General features: G+C 33.9%; 1 protein-coding gene across 6 annotated transcripts in view; it reads left to right on the top strand.

The window, feature by feature from the left end:
• LOC122046936 overlaps nt 1–16,532 on the top strand; it is a 30,284-nt gene that overhangs the window by 8,769 nt on the left and 4,983 nt on the right. For 5 of the 6 annotated variants that reach the window (XR_006130436.1, XR_006130437.1, XM_042607895.1 and 2 more), the window contains exon 5: nt 9,546–9,607. Coding sequence is in view for 4 of the 6 variants with exons in the window: in XM_042607895.1 (XP_042463829.1) it covers nt 9,546–9,588 (43 nt within the window). In the remaining 2 variants the exon portion in view is untranslated. Of the gene's footprint in view, nt 1–9,545; nt 9,608–15,475; nt 15,823–16,532 lie in introns of those variants that run through there. The other variant, XM_042607894.1, reaches the window with a different exon arrangement.

The following is a 16,532-nucleotide window of genomic DNA, read 5'->3' as shown; positions in this document are numbered from 1 at the left end:
ATTCACCATTTTATACTTGATTTCCAAGCGCTTAGACACAACCGTGTCCGCCGGCACGGCTTGCTGTGTCGGGCATTGTGGCTGCTTTCGGGTGGCAACAGGCCTTGTCGGCTGGCACCTGCCCATGGCAGACTCTGGAAGGATTTTGGAAACGGGGCACGACTACTCCAGGATGGCCATGACCATGCTAGATGGCCACGACCACAACAATTGGAATGCACTCGGGAATTGGTCTTTGAACTCTATTTTCGCTCCTCATCTTGCCTTATGAAAGAAATTAAACAAGAGAAGCTCTCCGAACTCGAAATGTATCAAAATGAAGCATGAATAAATGAAAATATGTGATATATGCACTTGAAATGAGAATGAATGTGTGACAAACTACTATAAAAATCCTATATAAAATGCACACATTATATATATAACAAGGAGTATTTTTTATTTATCCCTCAACGGTCTAACTAATATTACCTAGTGGTTCATGCATAGTTAATTAAGGCATGAGGTGCTCAAAAGTGCATAGGTGCTATGGGACTGAGGCACATGTCTTACCGAAGTAAGGCACTTTGGGTATAAATTTATATAATTCAAGAAATTTTTTGCTAATATATTTCACTAACAAAATTATAATCCATAAACTATTAAACAATAATGTAAATATAAAATTCATTAACATTCAAATATTGAAATAGTTTATCTGGATAGTCAAAATCAAACTTTAAATTAAATAAAAAAACAAACTTCAAATATTGAAGAGTCATGTAGAGAGAAATAAGTTTCTAAGGGAGATTGATGTTCATTTTTTAGGGGAGAGGAAGAGTCATGCAAGTAAAGTATATTGTGTGCATGCAACCTAATTAAATTGATGTTTATTTTTTAGGGGAGAGGAAGAGTCATGCAAGAAAAATATATCGCGTGCATGCAACCCAATTAAAGGTCGATGTTCATTTTTTAGGGGAGAGGAAGAGTCGTGCAAGTAAAATATATTGCGTGCATGCAACTTAATTAAAATTGATGTTTATTTTTTAGGGGAGAGGAAGAGTCATGCAAGAAAAATATATTGCATGCATGCAACCTAATTAAAGGTTGATGTTTATTTTCTAAGGGAGAGGAAGAGTCATGCAAGAAAATGTGTTTGCAATCAATTAAAGGTTGATGTTGACTTTCTAGGGGAGAGGAAGAGTCACTCAAGAAAAATATGTAGTATGCATGCAACCTTATTAAATGGTGATGTTCAGTTTCTAGGAGAGAGGAAGAGTCATGCTAGAGAAATATGATGCATGCATGCAACCTAATTAATTTAAAGGGTAATTAAAGGTATAGGTTGGACTTTAATTTTTTTCACTTCAATAAGGTGAGGGAAATCACGCCTGTGCCATAACCTCTTAAAAGACGCGTGCTTAGGTGCGCTTCTTTCAAGTATTGTGTTTGGGTCCATGTGCAAATGGTGCGCCTGGCTGCGCCTTGCGCCTAGGTGCAACCAAACACGTTTTTTTCACAACTATGAGTCCACGTGACAAACGCATTGTCAAACACATGCACATGATACAATCAATAGCTACTCATATACATAAAACATATAATAGAACAAATCAACCAGTATATTTATTCAAAAACATTTGTATACATGCTGAAATACATCAATTAGTTAAACACTAAAATGTAAAATGCTAAAAAATTTAAAATGAGAGGCTTTTAAAGATTTGTATGATAAATCTCCTTGAAGTGCAATAGCTAAGTGTTGTAGGGCGACACCTAATGTACTTAGTTAACATTATTGGGGGTGGGGTAAAATACATCCACTCGTGCTTGATGAAATAAGTATACTTTGTTGGTGATGCAACACCAAAATTGAATTCATAGAGAATTGTTCATGCAAAAAAAAGCTCATAGAGAATTGAGACAAAATTGACGTGACATGAGGGCAACTAGAGAAATAAACAAATTCATAGAGTTGAAACTTGCATAAAAATATAATTCGGTAAAATATCAATTCACATGGGGGAGATCAGCATCCTTTTAAAGACATTTCAACCCAACTAAAATTAGAAAATAAACTAAAACAATCAAGGAAAGAAATAGCCCTTAATAAAAAAAAAGTTCATTCAAACTTCGAAATAAATCAAATTACAAATTAAGAAATAGATAGAAATAAATCAAATTACAAAATTAAGAAAACAACCAAATTAGATAAAACTTCTTACAATTCTTCCACACAATTTTAACTAGGACAATTATTAATTTGAAGGCTTTGTTTAAAGAATTGTTTTCCTAAAGACAGCCTACAAAATAACTTCTTGCAAAAAAAAAATTTATTTCCTTTTTTCCATCCTTCACTAGGGGAAACTCTATTCCTGATGAATTGTCCAAAGATAGAGATCAATTTCATCTCTAAATCTATTGAATGGATTCTTCATTTTCTTTCTTTGGTCATCCCTTCTAATGAGCAAGGAAATTGTGTTTTTTTTTCTTTTCAATATTATCCTAAGGATAAATTTGTAGTTACATAGTGATGACAAAGTTAATTTACAAGGAAAGAGACTTGAATCTCTCCTTATTCCCTAACTTGAAAATTCAATCAATATTTATATTAGTAAGTTAAATAAGCATACATTATAACTAATTTCCTGATAATGTGGTTAAACAAATTTGATATGAAGGCTCCTAAAGTAGTGATGTGAGAATTTGAGCGGATAATTTGTTGTATCACTAGATAACAATTTCTTATCATGTGTCTCTTTTATCATCTTAATAGACAAGGAAACGGTCTCTAGGATGACAAATGTTAACGTCACAAGGAACCATAAAAGGATACTAACTAAAATGTTATATAATTTATTAATTGCTAATGATATTTTTTTATTCAATTTTCTCTTTGGGTATCTATTTAACATAAACATTATCAAGAGTCTCATTTGAGATATCAGATAACTCTCTGAGCATGCCATGAAAGGAGGGTCCTTCCAAGGATGAGTCTTGTAGGTTAATTAATTGTTCTTTATTATCCAAAGAAAAACCTGCCAATGATGGTCCCAGGCCGAATGAAAAAGGATAAGGGTTGCGTGTTAGGTTGATGGCAAACATGGACTTTCAGGCAAATGTTTAATGAATGGATCAATCAAACTATTGAGCTAATGCTAGGATGTTTCTCATAAGGAATGTGTTGCAAGTCCGTAATGTCTTGACAAGAACCGCTACATCTCCATGAGAATTTGGGTGTAGCATTAAATATGCAAGCGTTTTCGCACTATAGGTTGGGTAAGAATAAATATTATAAGAAAGCTAATTGTATAATATTTGGAACATGAAATTTAAGAACGCTCACCGGTAAAGCAACGGAGATAGTAGATACGATAATTAGGAGAAGAATTATTATTTTTTATGTACAAGAGACACAATGGGTAGGAAAAAAGGCAAAGATGATATAGAATTCAGATTTAAGTTATAATACACATAAAGGAGTAAAACAAGAAATGAAGTAGGTATTGTTGTCGATAGTTTGCTAAAGGATGAAGTAGTAGGAGTAGATAGAAAAAGGATAAAATTATAACTCCCATGATAGTGGTGGCGGAAAAAACTATTAATATAATTAACATATATGCACCTAAAGTAGGATTAGATGAACACACCAATCTAGATTTTGGGATGACCTAGATGAGGTATTACAAAATATTCTGTCAAAATAATTTTAATGGGAGGAGATCCAAATGAACATGTAGGAGTGAAAAATGAGGAATATGATAGGGTGCATGGGGTTATAGGTTTGGAACAAGAAATGAAGAAGAGAACACTATATTAGATTTTGCGATAGTATATGACCTTATACTAACTAATATATTTTTAAGAAAAGAGTAGAATATTTGGTCACGTTCAAAAGTGAGAATAATAAATCACAAATTGACTTTCTTATAATTAGGAAGGAAAATAAAAAAAGATTTATAAAGATTATAAGGTCTTCTTAACTATCCAACATAGGTTAGTAGTATTAGATATACGCCTCAAACATAATATCAATAGAAAGAAAATATACATGACTTCTAAAATTAAATGGTGGAAGTTAACGGAGGTGAAACAAAACAAATTTAAAGAGATGGTAGAGTATAAGTATTGGGAAAAATATACGATGACTTGAATATGACATGAATGATATCAAAGTTGAAAATAGTAGTCAAGAATGTACTTGATAAATCAAAGGGCGTGCATCATCTAGTAAAGAATTTTGATGGTGGAATTAGAAAGTACAAGAGAAAGTGAAGGAAAAACGAATAGCCTATAAGGTATTATATACCTGTAAGAATGAGGATTTTAAAAAAATATATAATAGCCAAGAAAGAGGCTAAGAAAACATTGAATAAAGTTAAGAATGAAACTTTTGAACGTTTATATTAAAAATTAGATACAAAAATAAGGGGAATGATACATTTACATAATAGTCAAAGCGAGAGAGAGGAAGACAAGAGATCTTATCCAAATAAGATGTATTAAAGATGAATGCAATAGGGTACTAGTAAATGATGAGGAAATAAAAGAGTGATTGAGGAGGTATTTTTATTAACTTTTTAATGAAAATCTAGGTGGCCAACTTAACTTGGGTAATTTAAGCAGGTCAAATAAGTATAAAAATTTAATTTTTTTATTATAGAATTCAAACTTTAGAAGTAGAATAAACTTTAAATGGGATGAAAAATGGAAAAACAATTGGACGAGATGATATTTCGATAGAGGCATAAAAGTGTATAGGGAAACAATGTATTAAATGACTTCCCAAGTTATTCAATTTGATATTGAAAACTCAAAAAATGTCTTATAAGTACTCTAGTTTCTTTATATAGGAATAAAGTAAAAGTACAAAATTGTGCAAACTATAGGGATATTAAATTAATGAGTTATACTATGAAATTTTAAGAAAGAGTAATAGAAAAAAGACAATAGAATGAGACCACGGTGATCAAAATCAATTTGAATTTATGCTTGGAAGGTTAACAATGAAAGCTATACATCTTCTAAGATAACTAATATTTATGATACTCGTTGACTAAAAAACACTTATGATAGAGTCCCAAGGGAAATTATATAAAGAATTATAGAAAATAGATGTTAACATAACGTATATTAAACTAATTAAAGATGTGTACGAGGATGTAATGACAAAAGTGAAGACGGATTAACTGAAACGTTTTCTATAAAGATAGGGTTACATCAAGGATCACCTTAAAGTCTATATTTTTTGCAGAGAATATTATTTTGGTAGATGAGACACGTGAAAGAGTAAATACTAAACTCGAATCTTGACGGGAACGGTAATAGTGAAAGGTTTTAAGCTTAGTAGAGTAAAAACAGAATATATGGAATTTAAGTTTAGTAATATTAGACGTAATTAGATAATTATTAAGATAGGAGATGACAAATTGTTGTAACTGAGAGTTTTAAGTATTTAGGATCTTTTTTGCAAAAGGATGAAGGGATTGAGAGATATTTTATATAGAATACTGAAATAGTTGAAATAGAGGAGAGTGTTATGTTTTTTTTTTTGGTAATCGTAAGGAAGGTTTTACAAAACGACGGTTAGATTTGCTATGTTATATGGATTATGGAGTTGAATGTTGGGTTATGACTTGAACACATAAGGAGAATATGAGAGTTGCATAGATGAGGATGGTAAAGTGGATGCACGGACATACAAAGATACTCGGGATAAGAAATGCAAATATTAGAAAGAAAGTCGGGGTTACACCTATTGAGGGAAAACTTCGGAAGACACGTTTAAGATGATATGAACATGTACTTAGACGACCAATAAATGCTCGAGTTAGGTGATGTTAAATTATAACAAATGTGCATATCAAACGAGGAAGGAAAACAAAAAAAGATTTGATTAGCAATTATAAAATAAGATAAAATTTATTTAAATATAAATGATGATATAGTAGGGGATAAAGTCCAATCGCGTAGAAGGATCCATATACCCGACCACACCTAGTAGGATAATGCTTGGTTGTTGTTATATTATCCAAAGAAAAGTCAAATATAGTTTTGGTGGTCATGAATAGTCGTTACCTCAAACTTAGTACGAATAGATTGAAGGAATATGATGGTAAGGAGCTTGTCAATGATCTCACATGACTTTAACATCTGAATTGATCTAGAAATATCTTTGAAATCAACCACAAACACTTGGAATTTTGTGTCTAGTTGGAGCACCTTTATTTTCTCATTCTTTTAGGTTTACACGAGGCTATGTTTTATTTTGTAGTAGTTGAGATTGACTAGTATTGGTGTAGATTGACTGAATTTGATCAATATCTACAAAGGCCAAACTAATCTTTGATGAGAAATTGTGCAACTCCTAAAGAATGTTGGAGAACAAAGAAAGTTATGATTTGAAGAAATTATTTATAAATCAGTTAGATTCTACTAGAAAATAGAGGAAAATGATTAAAATTTTCCCAAATTGACCGTGAAAATGAATGATATCTCGAATTTGCATAGTTAGGTTGTCTCAAAAATATAGGGATTTACCAAACTTTTCACACGCCCCAGCTTAAATCCTAGTAAACTCGCAAAAGGATGCAAGAGAGCACTCTTTGTTCTCTTGAATTCTAATTTAAATTTCTTAACCTCATCAATACTTGAGATTATCATGTGCTCAATAGTTCAACCTTGCATTGTTTGGCCAAGCTACTATATAGTCCAAAGGCCTCTTCTGTGAGAGAAATCCTATATAAATATAGCCCAGTGTGAGTTAGGTACCAATTAAGCTTATAATATGAAATATTTAATGAGAAACTATTGTTATTGAAGAAAATTAATACAACAACAATCAATCCTTATCCCACTAAGTGAGGTCGGCTATATGGATCTTTTTACGCCATTGAGTTTTATCTCCTACTATATCATCTATACTTAAATTTTATTTTATTTTATTGTTACTAACCAAATCTTTTTTGGTCTTCCTCTTTCTCGTTTGATATGCACATTTGTCATAGTTTCACATTGTCTAACTTGAGCATTTATTGATCGTCTAAGTACATGATCGTACCATTTTAAACGTGCCTCTCGGAGTTTTTTTGCAATAGATGTAACTCCGACTTTCTCTCTAATGCTCTTATTTCTTATTCTGTCCATTCTCGTATGTCCACACATCCACCTTAATGTCTTCATCTTTGCAACTCTCATCTTTTGCTCATGTGCTCATCGAAGAAAATTAATAATATAATATTATTCATATTATTATACTTTTAACTTTATTATTTATTCTAATATTTTTGTTATTTATTGATTTCATATTAATAGATATGGTTGATTATTTATTGATGGACTAATGGTTCTAAAATATAATTTTATCAAATGATAATAGTAATATTATACTATTAACTTGAGAATGATAATAATATCACATTACTAATATTGAGATGATGTATTGTACGTCTCTAATCTTATTAGTTCCAATATTTATTATTTTAAAAATATATTCTTGATTATATAATATTTTATGAAACACTTTCTTATTGTGATGGAACACATTATCACACGTGAAACTATTTTATTTATTTATTTTATTAATAATTTTATCGATACTATTGATTTAATACGACTGTTAATTAGGTTCTTTGACTGCTTAATCTTGATATGATTACTTATTTTAGCAATCATGTTCCACGTCTCCACCACTCATATTATGTATGAGGCTGGATGCTTTTGAGAATTGAATACATACAAGTTAAATGATTGCTCCAATCAACCAACATTTTAAGAATGTTGATTGAATTATTGCAGCATATGTTTTTTTTTCTTAGTTAGAGTTTTTTTGGGTTGGAAACATTGTTTCTTGGAATATATATAACCTTCTGGATAAAGTTTTATCTAAAATTATTCTAATATCTTAAACTATTGATATCCTTTTGACCAGGAGTGGAGCTAGGATATTAGTCTAGTGCAGGCGCGGTCGCTACCTGGCGAGATAGTGACGTGATAGTCTCACCCGTGGCTGCTACCCCACCAAGCAACGATGTGGCTGCGCCTTGCGCGACCACTTTCGAGGTGGTCACACCGCTCCCTTGCGGGCAATGGCTGCTTTACGAGCGGCCACATTACTGCCCGGCAAGGAAGTGGCTGCGTTGCTACTTGGTGGGGCAACGACTGCTCATGAGGTTGCCACGTCGCTGCCTCCCTGAGCAGTGTGAGCGGGGACATCGTTGCCTTGCATCTTTTTTTGCTAAATAAGAAAAAAATAGGGTTATCTTTGAATATAATTCCTTGCTGTGCGGAGGGCGTTGCTTGCTTTAAAGAGGGAAGGAGACGGAGGGTGTTGCTTGCTGGCTGGCAGCGGAAAGGGAAGGAGACGGAGGGTTGCTTGATAGCTTGTTGCAGAGAGTGAAGGTTGGAAGGAGATGAAGTTGGATTGCTTACTGCGGAGAGAGAAAGGAGACAAACAATTTAGGTCTTAGGATAAAAAAAATGTGTAATTGTTTTTTTTTTATTATTTTGTGGCCATGAGAATAGCTTTTGGCTTGACTCCGATGGTGTTTGAAAGAGCAGCGACAACATCTTTCGTATCAAGACTGGGCAACAAGTTCTTTGAGAGAGCGCAATTCATGAAATAACTCGAGTGTGTGTACATCTACAAATGTCATGATCTGGATGCCCAATATTTCTTTTGCATTTGTTAGGTATGCTTCATAGTACCTTATTATGTGCCCCAAACGTTTTTTTATATTTTTTATTTTGTGGCCGAGTGTGGGAAATTGCTCACAGGGCTCAAGTTGGCTTCACTGGTGCTCTTGACTAATCTCTTGTCACAATATTGAGCACTATGATCTAAGGTTTAAAATTTCAAACCATGTCAGAGTTTCATTTTATAACTTGAACGATATAGTTTGGTGCTGTATGGTGTCATGTCGATAAGGTTTTGGTATTTTTTAAAATATAAAATATTTTTCTCAATAATCCGTCTCCACCATCTTTAAAGAGGTACTTGGTCTTTATTTACTGGAGGAAAAAAATAATAGGGAAGGAAAATGAATTAACTGTAAAAAAAATGAAAAAGGAAAGAAAGAAAAACCAGCATTGTCGATCAGCCTTGCGACCTCGCGAAGGCCTTTGCGAGGTTGGCACGAGGCTGCCACGGTGATGCCTGTGCCAATGAAAGTGCAAGTCGGCAGACGGAACGATAAATTCTGTCCATGTCGACTAGCACAACTTGACATTTGATTCCATGCTACGAACAATATTTTATCTACATATGCATGGTGCTATTATTAATTGTGTCACGACTTTGGTTGTTAATGATTGTTTTATAGTTCTAAATAATTTTATGTACATAAATCTGCACTGGGAGGTTTCTGTATTGGATGTGTTTGGCTTCCATTCTTTTGGTGAAATACCTTACTCAAATTCTCACTTGGAGTTCTCATTAGCTAATTTGCATCCCACAGCCCCATTGTTAAGCATCAGGATTATTTGGTGGCTAATGTGTTGAATATAGCGACCTTTTATTTTTTTGGACATGGAAATTACTTTGAAGTGTTTTTTTCCCTCATTGGCAGGCTTGATGCTAAAGAAAGATGGGAAAGAAAGGCGAACATGTGATGGACTGACTCCAAAACAGGTGTGATTGATTACTTGAAAAAAAGCTAGAATTAGAATATTTGAACATTTGCTCAGAAGTTCCAAGTTTCGACCATGAAAAATTGACTGCAAATATCTTGTAACTTGAAGCTAGATAAAAAAATCTCTTGTTCTGGTTCTTCCACTAGTCTGTTTTATACATACTTATGTAGCTTTTGGAAGAAAGCCATCTGAATCATTGACTTAGAAAATTGACTACTGAGTAAAATGCCATCTATCTATGAAAAGCATCCTCGCAATTGAACGAATGTTAGTCAAAACTAAAAACAAGTCCTATAAGATAAAAATGTAATTTTTTTGGGTAGTTGTATTGTTCATTGAGATCAAAGATCTATGCAAAGAATATTTTTCCTTGTGAGAAGTTCTAGTTGGATTATCAATTTTCTCTTTCAAGTACAAGATGTCTCCATCTTAGGATATGAGGGTTAATAAATTCCAATCACTTCAATTAACTTTGACCATGGTTGAAAATTTCGTTCTGTGCCGGGCGGAACGGGCGAAACTTACCATTTTGCCCATGCACATAAACCGGCACCAGTCTAGCGACAATTTCGTCATCGCGTGCACGCGACAGAGGAATCGCGTCGGCGATAATTGTCCGCGCTCTTCGTTGCTCGACAATCGCACATGCTCTTCGTAGCGCAACAGAAGGTGTGTCGCGATTCCATCGCGACCAGCGCCGTCGGAGGAGTCATGGGACTCTTCCAGTGGCGTTGGAGGACTCTCCGGCGTCACCGGAGGAGCGTCTTCACGAATTTAGGAGCGTTTAAGTTAAAAATTAAATATTTTGATTTAATTAATTCGAACATTTCCTAAGTGTGATATTTCGAAGAGACTTTTATAAAGCCTAATTAAATTATCCCAATAAAATATAAATATATTTAAAATTTTTAAAAATAATAATAAATTTTATTAATTAATATTCTGAAAATTAATTTTACTAATTTAAATTTTATTCAAAATATCTAAAAAATTCTATTTTTTTAAAAATTCTAATAAATCAGATAAATATTCTGATATTTTAAAATTATTTTATGTTGTTTTCTGTTTTACTATTTAATTTTAATTATTTTATGTTTTTTTGTTCTGTTTTACTATTTAATTAACATTATGATTTTTCTCATTTTAAATATATATTATTTAAAATAATAATTCATTTAAATAAATAAATAGTTAATTTATATAATTATTATACATAAGTAGCATTTTTTAATTAATTTATATACATATTATAGAAAAAATATAGAATCAATTTAAAATTTAGATTTATGGATATTAAGATATTTAGTTTTTTTACTTTTAGAATTCTTATTTTCTGAACATATAAAACATATATTTTTATCTTAGAATGTCTCTATTAATTTACTTAGGAAATATTATATGTCCTTTATTTAAGAAATTTTGATAAAAGTCTGTCAAGTTTATGATTCCTAATAAAACATTTATAATCTTGTACACCTCTGATCATTCTAAATTGAGATAGTTGAATTATTATTATTAGACGATTATTTCAAGTTTAAATAAAAAAATACTGAAACTGTATCGTTCCGAGACCGAAATCTTGGCACGGATCGAGATTTAAACCTTGACTTTGACTATCTAATTTGTCTTGGTTCTATGGACCATTCTTAATCACCATCAAGTAAAAATAGACTCTCAGGTTATCATTCGATAGCCAACTCTGATCAAGTCTGCCACCTACGCTCGGCTTGATGGAGAGAGTGTGTTTGACTTGCACTGCCTATAAGCAGCCAAGGAACCTGCATGTTTTTTCCCTACTTCCCATGACTTAGGTCAGACGTCAGCTGGTTTGAATTCAAGCTACTTTGTAAACTGCAGCTATTCGATTTCCCTCATTGTTTCATTGGAGTCCCTTCTCATACTCTTTTCCCTTTTTTTTCCCCCTCTTTTTAGGTTCTTTAATCATGAAGACACCATGACCCTCATTGAAATCTCTCTGGAGGTGTTTTGTATATTGTGAACTTTAGATGCAAAATTCATTCTCTACTGAAGCAAAATAATAAACTTATTGATGCATTTGAAGCCTGATATCACTTCAAAATTAGATTTGTTGTTCAGGAATTGATCACAAACTCGTGCTAAATCAAGCACTTCCATTCACAAGTGAAATGTATTCTTTTTCTCTATGAATTTCGTAATTTTTCTTAGTGTAAAAGAGGTGGTAAAATTCAAAAATATATATGAATAAATAAATTTGTCAACCTATCTATATAACTTCCCTTTTAAAATTTTAAATGCTTGAATCTTGGGTTTTGGTTTGACCCGACATGAGTGACTGGACCCATTTCCAACATTTCCCACTTGACATTCAGGTTCAAACTCGAAATTCTACACTAGCATTTTGTCAGAATTCAATTTGCATGTAATGCAAACTGACTCGTGCAATAAGCAAGCACTCTACAACAATAGATGTTAAGAAATTGTTATGTATTACATTAGTGCTCTATTAGAATAATAGGAGGTATCAAGATATTGCTTACCCTAGACATCCTAGACCAAATTGGAATCACATTTGTCTCAACATCTCTAATTCCTCTTACACATTTTTCCATGTATCTAAAGCATATTGATTACTTCTTTCAATTACAATCGTTAAGATTTTATTTCTCATACAACAACAACCACCAACTTTATCCTACTAGGTGGAGTCGACATACAAAACAAAAGACATAATTGATTGCTCGATGAACATACACAAAGATGTTAAGCAATTTGCTTTTCAGTTTGTATCTATCCATTTCAATCAATCACTTTCCTAATCAATTGAATCTATCATAATTTCTCGGGGCTCAAGCTAAAGAAGCAATCAATCCAATCCTTTTTGTTGCTCCAATACATGGTATAATCGCATGCTACAATGTTATTTTATTTTCAAAGAAAATAACTCATGTTCATCCAAAGAATATAGTACAAAGTACAAACTTAAAGTTGTTATGACATCCTAAGGTTTAACTTAAGTTCATATCTGTCACGCCCCGAGGGTATATTTGTCTTGCAAATTGCACGGTACTCCTAGTAATAATATAGGAAATAATCGATATCAAATCATTTAAAGCCAACACAACTAGCTAATAATGATAATGCTGTACGTATGCATGTACATGTGAACACACTCAAAATCTAGAACAGAAAGAAACTATAACCATAAGCAACAGAAATAATAAAATGAAGTATCTCAACATAAATCTAACTCGAGCGGGATGAACCTCTGAGCGACACAACACCTCCTCTATCTGCTAACTTGAAAGTTAAAGGAAAAGCAAAGGGTAGTGAGTATAATAACTCAGTGGGTATACCGTTAGGAGATCAAAGGATGCAGTCAGGTAAAGTATTGACTATAACAATACGTGAGTTAACATGAGCAATCACTAACGAAACATAATTAACTACATACTCATCTACTAACTTGTTCCACCGGGTAAGATCGATAAATCGGGGGTACATGTAGGTCCTGCACAGTATAATCGTGTACACATGCAAGTAGCAGAAAACAGTTATCATACGTAGGAGTAAACACTCTACCATAAGAAATACAAATGACCAAGTCATCTAGCTAGGGACTGTGGGAGAAACGCTCTACCACGAATGGTCTCATGGACAGATAGGTAGTAGCTATCTAGCTACGGACTGCGGGAGAAACACTCTACTCGGATGGATCTCGTGGGCAGTCTAGATATATACATCATGATCGCTGACGACTCTCTCAACCATAAATGGGAAACAATGGTCGACAGGATATACTAATGATCGCTGACGACTCTCTCAATCACGAATGGGAGACAATGGTCGACAATATATACTTTTGGTTGCTGACGACTCTCTCAATTACGAATGGGAGACAATGGTCGACAGGATATACTAATGATCGCTGACGACTCTCTCAATATACTTTTGGTCGCTGACGACTCTCTCAATTACGAATGGGAGACAATGGTCGACAGGATATTCTATCGATCGCTAACGACTCTTTCAACCATGAATGAGAGACAATGGTCGACAGGATATACTAATGATCGCTGACGACTCTCTCAATCACGAATGGGAGACAATGGTCGACAATATATACTTTTGGTCGCTGACGACTCTCTCAATTACGAATGGGAGACAATGGTCAACAGGATATTCTATCGATCGCTAACGACTCTTTCAACCATGAATGAGAGACAATGGTCGACAGGATATACTAATGATCGCTGACGACTCTCTCAATCACGAATGGGAGACAATGGTCGACAATATATACTTTTGGTCGCTGACGACTCTCTCAATTACGAATGGGAGACAATGGTCGACAATATATACTTTTGGTCGCTGACGACTCTCTCAATTACGAATGGGAGACAATGGTCGACAGGATATTCTATCGATCGCTAACGACTCTTTCAACCACGAATTGGAGACAATGGTCGACAATATATACTTTTGGTCGCTGACGACTCTCTCAATCACGAATTGGAGACAATGGTCGACAATATATACTTTTGGTCGCTGACGACTCTCTCAATCACGAATGGGAGACAATGGTCGACAATATATACTTTTGGTCGCTGACGACTCTCTCAATTACGAATGGGAGACAATGGTCGACAGGATATTCTATCGATCGCTAACGACTCTTTCAACCATGAATGAGAGACAATGGTCGACAAGATATAGCAACCAAGGGTCTAGTAGGATACTCGAAATACTACACTATGATATAATTTTACTAATGTATAGGCATGAGCCTATATAACAAGTAAGGGTCTACTAGTATACTTGACATCTTATACACGATATACTCCTACTAATATATAGGTAGAAAATAGATAATCAGGTCCCAAAATACTAGTTAACCAATCTCATCAAGAGAATATTAGTCATCTAGTATTAATGTCTCAACTAATTCGATGATATCATCACACACATATAATAAACAATGGGGTCAAGATTAAGTAGTCCTAGGAGTTGATCTAAAGGGACAAGCCTAGAGGAATACGCTATCCCTCTGCTAGGGAGTGATTTCTATCAAGTATAGGTCAACACAATCTCACTAATATATATGCCCTCACAAGTATACAACTATATTACATGTAATATCAATACCCTGTAGGCACGAGCCTAAGTATTTAACCATACTATACTATAAATGCACGAATGTAAGCCTACAACTAGACTATGGTAAGGTAATATCATACATATATATAAACCCAATCATGAATAACAACCAAGATCGCATAGCTATCAATAATAGATCAAATATAAAGACAAATAATAAGGTATCAAACTCCGGGGTAATATAGAACAGATTTAAGGTAAACTAGTAACTGCGACTTAATCAAAACATGACAGTAATCAATCATGCATTACAAAGCTCTCAAGCAGGATCTACCATCTCAATTATAGAATATCTTATCTATCCTTAAGTCAAAAGTCTGCCTCAAGCTCGAATCCTACCAGTACAGGATACAAAGACCGTCTAAGTACTAGAGTAATCCTAATCAAAAAATCAAATTGGTTTATCAATTATTGATTAATTCATATGTTAATCCATTAATCCACCTATCAATTAACTAATTAATTCATCAATCTATTAATTAATTAATTGACTTCTTAATTAATTCCAAATCAGATTAACACTTAATAAACTTCTAAGCGAGTGCATCATTATTCAATTATTAACCATTAAAATCAAATCTCAATTAATTAATCTGATTTACTCAATTTATCAAAAATCCCGTTGTTAATCAATGTCTTAACTAATTAATTAACTTAAAACAAATTAACAAATCCTTAATTAAACCTAGGCTTAGTCAGGTAATGAACCTGATCGTTACCCCTATCGCAGTCGACGTCCTCTTCCACAACAGTGGCTCACGATAGCTAACAACGGTGGCTCACACGAAGGGAGCGACGATGCCCAACGTGCCAAACGTTTGAGCAACTGTAGATGAGGCTAGGTAATAACGTCATGGGTCAGCGGCGACAGGGATGACAGTTCTCGCCACCCACGGACATGAGAAGAGCGGCGGATCCATGTCCAGAATGATTATTGGAGATTAGCATCAAAAACAGGAAGACTTTTCACAAGCCCAGAATTATCAGAAAAGCTTTGGGCGAAAATGCTGGGAGATTTAGGAAAAAGAATCAAGACTGTCTTTGAAAATAAATATCAAGGACATACCATTGGAGTTATCCTAAAAATTTTATTTGCTTACAGATATCTGGAGAATGAATGCAAAGATGCAGCGTTTAAAAGGACCTTGAAAGATTTATCCTTCTGCAGTAAAATCCCTATTCCAGGATACTATAAGGCACCAGAAAGGAAATATGGTGTACGCAAATCCAGAACTTATAAATGAAAACCTCATTCATCGCACGCCAGAATAGAAAAGAAAAAGCAACTAGTAAGAAATAAGAAGTGCAAGTGCTTTCTTTGTGGAGAAGAAGGGCACTTCGCTAGGGATTGCCCTAACGAAAAGAGAAATGTCAAACGAGTAGCAATGTTTAAGCAACTCAACCTCCTGGAAGATTGTGAGATAGTTTCAGTAGAAGAAGGAGAAGAACAAAGTGACGCTATCTATAACATCTCTGAAGGAGAAGGTATGGAGGAGTTACAGTACAATATGAATACAATACTAATGGAAAATATTTTCATGTTGCGAGAGGAAGGAAGGTCATGGTGGATTGGACCAAGCACAGGATACAGGTCTCAAGTACAAGTATCGCAGAAACAATTTGAATGCAAACACCTATGGGAGATTAATGAAGAATTTCCCGGGGAACATTCAGTCTGCCAATGCTGTAAAAGGGAGACACAAAAGAGACATAGGAGGCACTTCATAATATGCAAGATAACAGTATGCGGGATGTGTATTATCTACTATTTCGACAAATGCACTCTC

This window comes from Zingiber officinale, chromosome 2B, assembly GCF_018446385.1.
Source record: "Zingiber officinale cultivar Zhangliang chromosome 2B, Zo_v1.1, whole genome shotgun sequence".
Classification (NCBI taxonomy): domain Eukaryota; kingdom Viridiplantae; phylum Streptophyta; class Magnoliopsida; order Zingiberales; family Zingiberaceae; genus Zingiber; species Zingiber officinale.
Note: the sequence above shows the minus strand (reverse complement) of the source record. Positions and strands in the feature narration are given on the sequence as shown.